Source organism: Sphaeroforma arctica (genome assembly GCF_001186125.1).
Source record: "Sphaeroforma arctica JP610 unplaced genomic scaffold supercont1.1912, whole genome shotgun sequence".
Lineage (NCBI taxonomy): Eukaryota > Ichthyosporea > Ichthyophonida > Sphaeroforma > Sphaeroforma arctica.
Window position 1 is genome coordinate 1,389 of NW_014038646.1, and position 8,852 is coordinate 10,240.

The following is an 8,852-nucleotide window of genomic DNA, read 5'->3' on the forward strand; positions in this document are numbered from 1 at the left end:
GTGCATCCGTTTTTGTAAGACGTGTGTCGGTATGTTCATCATCATCTTTAATTTGATATTGAAGTTGTTTCTCCCTTGTTTAGGAAATATCATGAACTGTATGACAAAATCATCCTTACAAACTTTTTTCTGAATTTAACAGTTTGATTTCGGTGGTCTCTTCTAGTTGAATTTTTTATATACCTGCTCACAGATAGACACCTTATTCGTATATAATAGCATATGTTAATTTTTTTCGCTACAAATTCCCAAAACATAGACGGGCAAGGGGCTGCCTGGTATGCTATTGCTGCTCGCAGAAGATACATCCGAGGAAACGTACTCATCGGCGGCGGTTTATTTGCGTTTGTCACCGGTGTCTACTTTTATTCAATGTACGCAATCAAACAAGAAGATTTCACTGATGTGGACGAGCGTGCCGAGTTTGAGCAACGACAAAGGGAGGAGGAAATTCTCAAGCAGTTTCAACAACAAAAGAAAAGTCAACAAACTTAAGAACATAGTACATCGAGTGATCTGGTTAAGCTACCGAATGGTATAAACCGACACGCTCAGTAATTCTTGCTCGGCTTCCGAATGCTTCTTGTAAATATGCCTTACTTTCACCTTGTTCTTTTTGTTTTGTTTTTTGTTTTTTATAGGACATGTTCTCTAATACATGACTTTTTGGGATTATGTATATTTTAAAACTTCTTGTGTTCAGGTCGCGGAGGCTATCACACCCTTGTCATATGAAATAATTCTGGTGTCGCCAATATATTTCCTTTCGTCGTGTTTTTAAGCTTACAATGTGCTTCGGTAAGTGCTCTAAAACATTTCCCCAGACTATATTCTAGATGTGGTAGCTCCTCATCCGTGTATAGCGACGTCTTACTAGCTTCTAAGGTACCTGATTCGTTCAAATATTCACTGTGTCGATCGGCACCTGGCCCCTGTGTGCCATTTTCGCTTAAAATAAACTGTAAAGCGTAACTAGGTTTAGGAAAAGGCACACTGGGATCTATTTTACTACAGCATTCGATTTCGTACTTAAATAATATTTCTAAGCGCGCTATCGCAGCAGCAACACTATAAATAGTACTTGATAACCCCTGTACGTAACATTCCGGGTTGTCAAACAAATCCCGCCAGTTCGTTTTTTGCCAGTACTGACTGAAGGCGCGGAGCATTCGATCGATCTTTGAGAAAAGCTCCACACTCACCCCCACGGCCCCGTAACAAATTGTCATGTAATTCAGCACAGTTATACAGTCCTGTATCTGCTGCCCTATACTAATCAAGCCATCCAAAGCCTCGACGACCTGATCATCTTCCTGAAAAGTCGATAGTCTTCGCACATACTCCTGTTGAGGTGTTGAATTCCTTCTCAGTGGTGCCGGTGACAGCTTCATAGCCTTCGCCATTTGCTCAACCAAAGGAGGGACGGATGCTTTGTCGAAATCTTCAGCGCTTGTGCTTTTTTCAAGATATCTGACTGGTTCGCGAGATACTTGAACACGAGCGTGCTCTAGATGTTCGCCCATGACTTGCTCAAGCTGACTCCGTCTCTGTTTCTTAGTCAAGTTGTCGGTACCCCAGTTCAGTTGATCTCGTAGCTTCATCGATCCTTTATGGATTCTGCTGTTTTTCTGTAATCCAATACTAGGATCTGCTGCGATACAGGCTTCCTGCCGATGGCTTTTGCTAGCATGGGAACCCATTGTATAAAGTCGTATTTCACCGGTTAATAGGATATAGAGTACTTGGCCGCGTTGTAATAAAACAACTTATTGCCGCATCGATCTTATAAGTATTGGTGTCAGCATCGTGGTATCTCAAACATATGTATCTTGCTGATTCTTATAAGAACGAGAAGAGAATAATAACACTTTTTCTCTCCAGTTTTGTTGGGAAATATGGTTCGGTGCGTAGTATTGATATGATGTGATACCTTATGTCCATACTCCTAAGAGCCTATAGGCTATGCGCCCATTGCCGTATCCCGGTATCCGGTTTCCAGTCTACGCCGAATTTTTGTAAAAAATATTTATTTATCTACATACTATTCTTTATCTATTTTTTCTTTTTCTTTTTTTTAAACCAAGCAAAAAATAATCAATATGTATGTATGTATTCAGTATCACACATGTAAATATGTAAAACTAAAAACCTGAAAGGCTGAAACTTGAAAGGCTGAAAAGTCAAAAGTGAAACCTCAATACACTTCGAGTAATTAAATACTCCTTGGCTACTCTTCCAATTTTTCTCTCACACTCACAGGACAGTGGACACTGATGACTGAATACTGCCTAGTCTCTACTCTCTAGTAGTCTCTGAGACTCTGAGAGTTTGAGACATCTTTGAGAGACTGGGGAGATCATCAGAGGTCTGGGATGCAAGTCGCAAGAGTGAAGACTGAAGAGTCGTCACTCGTCTGCGCCTCTGCGCCTTGCGTAGCCGGTCGCCGATCTCAGATCTCAGATCTGACATATGGAATTATGATATGTGACTCCGGACTCGGCTCTGACTCTCAGTCTCAACTCTCAACTCTCAATGTCTCAGAAGTCTCAAGTCAGAAGTCAGAACTGATAAGAACTTTAACTCAAGACCTGTATGTATGTACACATGTACTATGCACATACTACATAGTCAACTCTTCTGAGTTCTGAGTCTTCTCTACGTATTTAACTAGTAAGTTAGTAACTACGTTCTCTGTAATTTTTTAATAATAATTTGTTTTTATATTTTTATATTTTTATCCAATCAACAAAACAGCATACATATATATACGAAATTAAGAAATGTCAGATTATCACATAAACTGATCTGGTATGCGACAACGACACCTCGCAATGAAATTGGTGTCGTTTATCAAAACGACGTGTCGCATCGAAACTGGTCGTTTATGTAAACGACATGTCGCATTCACAAACGACATGTGTCGCATTCATAAGCGACGTGTCGCAGATGAAAGCGGCATGTCGGTTGACAGCTATGGTGTGACGGTTAGTACTTTTTAAGTTTTTGGAGACAGTAGCGATGTCAATTTTTGTGATGTGACGGTTGGTACTTTTGTCTTTTGGTGACTATGCCCAATCCAGGTTTGTCCTTGAAGTAACTGGCAGAAGGGCACGACTGTTTTGTCGTTGTATCTGATGTTAAAGGTGAAGTAACACTGACGTAGTGATACTATAATAGACCGTGCTATATACTTGATAACTATAACATAGTCACACCGCATAGCTACACACATATACAGTTTATTGATATACTAAAAATACTAAGATAGTAGTTACTAGTTTCTAAATACTTATTGTCAGGATGTCAGCAAGGCCAAGTAGCAACTGAAACTCGTTACTAGCCCGCCCAACAAATAAAGGCGGTCGAAAACGCAAATGTGATCCGATTAACTGTCTTTAATATACGGGAATATCATTGAATCGATGTAAAATGTGAGGATTAGGAACATATGATTGGTCACTAAAAAACGAGAATGGGGTCTGTCGAAATGATCAAATATGACCATTGCGACCAATGCGACAACGACACGTCGCATTAATATCAGTGTTGTTTTCTAAAACGACACGTCGCATTCATTGCGACACGTCTAAATGGTGAGAAACAGATTTTTACAAATGTATTTATCACTAAAAAAATATCGGACTGTCCTTAGATCGCTTGACTGATCCAGGATTCAAGTGATTGACCTGATTGACAATTTGACATGGTGAATGTAAATTGTAAATAGGACAAATTCTATGGTGCAGTCGGATATAGAATTACCTTCCTAGTTACTTCAAACCCGGACTTGGGCAAGCATGGCGTGACCCTAACGAGGACTGAGCAGAATAGATAGCGGAAACGCTGAACGGCTTGTATTTACTGACCTGCTCTTGAAAATCACCCGGATACTTTTTCGAAAAAATGGTTGGTTCGAGCTCCACCAAAACCAAAAGTCTCAAAAATTGACCGTTTTCGATATGCTGTTTTATACACTATTTGGGTCGATATGAGACACTTTTAGGGTTGATTATGGCACAATTGAATACCTCAAAATACCTGACAATTATCCAATAGTCCCCATTAACATGTGTTGTCACTCCGAAAGTTAGAAAACACTACTTTGACAAGTAGCCGGTATTGTTACTATACTATATGTTGTGTGCACACTTGTATTGGTCATTTTCTGTTGCGACAAGCATGTCGGACAGTTCAAGGCACTTGAGTGGTGGTCAGGTGAAGTGACATAGCCTACGCGACAGACAAACGAACAAGTTTACTGCAGTTGTCAGTATATCTCAAACTCTTACTTTTATGTGACGTCCGTGTTCCCCCTGCGTCAAACCCACGACATAAATCTGTTCAGGCTTCGCAGCCGCATCAGTAAAGAGTGCTTTCTCTTCGACAATCCCTGCTGCGTATAACTCTGTTGATAGTCGTTGAAGTGTTTTCTTTCGCTTCTTCATTTTGTGGTGTTTGTGAACACTTTTGTGGTTTGAATTTACATAGCAGCAGCGTGTTTCAATTTTTTAGCCGCCGACTGTCAACAATCCAAATATTGGCCTCAAAAAATGGCCGAAATATATTTTATTTTATACGGCAATGGCTTCCTTTACACAATCCTAAATTCTAATCACACTGGATATTTTGTTTTTGAAAATTCTAATTTTTGACAGAAAAGTATAAAAAAGTAAAGGACCAAGCAAGTAAATAGGGTGATCTAAATATAAATATTTATCCGAGTTCCGACTGCAGTCTGCACCAACAATATCAGTTATTCCTTTATGTACAAGGGATTCCTCTCTTGCTCTTTTCTCTTTTGTTTTTAAAAACAAAAACAAATATCTACGGGTTGTAAAATACTTTTTTAAATCCCTACATAATAACTAAAAACGCTACTAGAGCGAGGGTATTTATTCTGTGGGAACAATTTTTTAATCCACGACAAACGGACGTCGAAGATGTATTTACCGTGCTACCGCCACGATTTAATACGAGTAGAAGATAAATAGAATACGACATTGGGTCCACAGACTCCACAGCCCACACACGCACAGACACGCAAGCATATCATAGTTCTGAATGTTCTTGTTCAGACATATACAGCAAAGTCACAGAAAACACAGCTCTATGACGTCTATGCATAAAGGGACAGATGTTAAGATCATACCACTGTAGTTTGAATCTTTGTATTTAGCGCCTAACTGCAATTTCTAATTATCTCGGTTCTCATGTGAACAGCGACAGAGCAGGTCTCCGTACATATATATGTTTATTCTTCCATTTGGTCTCGGATTCGCTCCTCCATCACAATTCACATCATATATCCTTCTAAATTGAATGTAATAAAATATATGTCGCCTGGATGTGTCAGGGTAGCAATCGAGTTTCCAACGGTCTCGACACGTCGTCATAACGAAATGCGCTGTCTTATACCAGGCCAGACAAACCAACTCCCCAGTCAGCAGGAGCCGCAGAAGTGGCAAGTCTTTAATCGGTTTTCGAACAACTGAGTGCTTCCGTTGCACGTTTTAAAATTGTGACTGCAGATACATCAGCAGAATACCGTGGGGTAGTGTTTTATACCATGATACATATTCGCTTGCTGTTCTATCCATTAATACGTATGTATATGTATGGGCGCAGGAGGTGGAGGTGGAGGTATAGATGTGAAAGGCCGGTGGCTTTATATAAATTGCACATCACAGTAGGATCAATTTGTTGTGATACACGATTTTACATCAATGCTCTTGGACTCCTAAAAACGTGTGTGGGGTGTTTGATACACTCCAATAACACGGTTGCTTTCCAAGTCCTCACTCGCACACAATACGATGCTGTGGAAGAGCCACTTCGCTGAAATTGCTCGCCATGATAGAAATTCAATATGCCGGTATACACGTTCGAGCTCGATATATTAAAGGGACAGATATCGTAGTCGCGAACGCAATCGGATCCAGGGGATCCCGATTCGACGCAAAGAAACTACATCCAGATACCAAAAGTCAAGCCGAACCTTTTTATTCGTTTGTGTGCAAAGGAAGCAAATCGAACTTCACAACACTGTATCACCCGTAAGGAGCAATACGTCTAGAAGAACTGCGGATGTCGCACTCACCTTCCTAATGCACTTGCTATGTATATGTTACAATATCACTATTATTGAACAAATAATATTGATATGCTATACTTGTTCTTGCCTCTCTTCACGGTATGCACACCGATGCCACGGATGCCCTGTCTTCCTGCTTAGATAAGAATACACTCGTTACGGGCCGAACGTAAATATCGTAGCTTCAAAAAGTATATGGATAGGGTGGTGCCGTACGGCCCAGCTACACAAACCACAACATCAGGGCGAAGTCTCCAACCAGACTCGTTGACTTCTTTATTATCACCTGGGATGGTTCTCTCTTTCACGTCTTTCAGTTCACGATCTGCATTGAGAACCTATGTATCTCATCAAAGCCGTATGCCTGTGTTATATGACCATAAATATACGTCTTCTTCAGCGTCGATTGCGACTACCGATAGGGCTGCACCTTCAGGAGCTATTATTAGATCAACCGCAATGGACACACTTCTAGGACTACATGTATCAAAAATAACAATGGAATCGGCATATGAAGCATACTTACATTGCGTACACATTCCACGCCAGTACATACTACACGCATCGTCATACACGGGCTTATAAATGCCTGTGTCTTAAAACAAGTTTAACCCCGACTGACATATCTTTACCTCCCTCGACTACTACAATAAATAGTACAAATACCTTCCGGTCAAAGCTCTACAGACGCGGCCAGCACTTACTCCCGAAGAAGAAAAAATCCGCACTTGCTTTCTCTCTGGGAAGGAGAGCTTACAGCGAGGGTCAATTCAAATAAATATGAAAACATCGGACGTCTAATATAATGCGCTCAAGGAATTTGATGCCGAACCTGATGAGATTGCAGCCGCTATGGAATGGAAGTCTTGTGTGCGATGGTTCGAATCAGCGGCTGAGAAAGCTAGAATTAAAGCGCGTACATATGGCAGCATTACTGTGTCCTTGTAACTTGCTGTTTCCGCATTTTTCCACTTGGTTATATAATATGGGGCGAGCGTTGCAGATGCGTGAAATTGCAAGTTGCTAATTTGGCGTGAGCGGCCTAGTTATGCCGACGTTGATGGTGAGTTCTTGTATCACACTGCACGCACACTTCTTTTAGAATAGGGCGTACGTGCAGCTAGAAACTGCTTGAACTAATCACAGGCGATACTGGATGCGCCCAAAATCCAAACTAGTAGTATTTATGTGGCAAAGTCTTCATTCCGAAAGGCAACATTAAATATTGTAAAAATGAAAACTCAATGTTTATTGTATGTCCTATTATAAATATTTATTGATGTACGGTTATAAAAAAAATACCCTTTCTGAGATCAATTCGATTGGTGTTGCGCTAGACTTGTATTCTGTGCTTCTCCACGCGCAAGTTCGATTCTGCGTGCAGGATACCCGTGTGAGTATACACAGACCTGAACAGATCCTTTATGGTGATATCCGTATCTCTAGGTTTCCTTTTTATTTTTTTTAAGACCACAACTATATATTTAAACCCCAAGCTTCGAATTGATCTTTTTTTCCTCGGTATTAAATGTATATGGACATTATATTGAAAACGATGATTCAGCAACATTTAACGGAAAGGCAGGCACATTGAATAATAAGATACACAGATGTTTGGTCGTGCCCCAAAGATGCAACACATGCCAGGTGGTTGATGGTAATGTTTTAAAAATCAACATATGAATTATTTCGCTACATTTTGTATGTATACTTTGAAACAACTACTTTCATTCTCACAGTAGAGTTGCGAAGTTTCAAACTATTTACATAAATGCTTATGTAAATATTTACAATCGCTTTTCAGTGCACACTGCACAGAGCACTATGCATAAATTTATATGCAAAATAAATAGAAATAAATATTTACATTTTTTAAAACAGAGAATCGAGGACTCGCGGTCCGGAATTTTCGCTGAGATGTCAAATACACTTTTATATTTTAGACATTTATTTGGTTTGCGACACCAGTTCAGTGACAGACTGACAGTCCTGGACTTCTGGTCCATAATAGCACAACACGGCTTTTTCTTCAGATTATAAAGGATTGAGCCTATTCAAGGTGTATCTAAATAGTACCATTTCCAGTCCGTATTAATTACACTTCGCACTCTACAAAGCAATTATGGTATAAAAACCCACTATCAAGGATCCTGCGCGACAAGTATATCCACACCTTAGTTTGATTTGTGCTCCACTCACTATGTATACTACAATGTTCCGCACTCCTACTCCAGCAAAGAACACAAGGAGTAAGGTGCAAATTGCTGATAGTAAAATCACCGACAGTAAAATAACTGACAGTAATGTTGGCGTGAGTGTAACCTTGCGTGAAAGCTCTGCCTCAGTCATCCCCAATATGTCTTCTGTGCAGAGCACCGGCTCTAATATCAATCCAGCACACGCCACCGGCGACCCAAACCAATACCATGATGAGTTGGTGGATCGTGTGAACAATCTGACGGAGTGGATCAGGTCTGTACATGAGGGTTTTTTCAAAACAGCACAAGCGACAGGCATTTTACAATGTGATATATATGTGTGTGTGTATGTATGTATATATGTATGTATGTATTCATGTATGCATGGATGTATATTATATATATATTCAAACACACATACATGCATATATTTATATATATATATGTATGTATATATATATATATATATACATACGCACACACAGACATGCAAACATACACAGACACACACATATATTTATATCTATCTATACGCACACACACACACATGCATACATACACAC

At 39.9% G+C, this 8,852-nt stretch overlaps 2 protein-coding genes across 2 annotated transcripts; one reads left to right on the forward strand and one right to left on the reverse strand.

Moving 5' to 3' along the window:
- Positions 1–716: 716 nt before the first annotated feature.
- On the reverse strand, positions 717–1,674 carry SARC_11842 (hypothetical protein; the record flags this gene model as incomplete). The annotated part of the gene is made up of 1 exon (XM_014294063.1): positions 717–1,674. Exon 1 carries the CDS (start codon positions 1,599–1,601, stop codon positions 717–719), a length of 885 nt encoding a protein of 294 aa, XP_014149538.1. The 5' UTR covers positions 1,602–1,674.
- A 6,629-nt stretch (positions 1,675–8,303) lies between these two features.
- On the forward strand, positions 8,304–8,563 carry SARC_11843 (hypothetical protein; the record flags this gene model as incomplete). The annotated part of the gene is made up of 1 exon (XM_014294064.1): positions 8,304–8,563. A coding segment is annotated over one exon (260 nt), but the record flags the coding sequence as incomplete, so codon positions are not given.
- Positions 8,564–8,852: the final 289 nt, after the last annotated feature.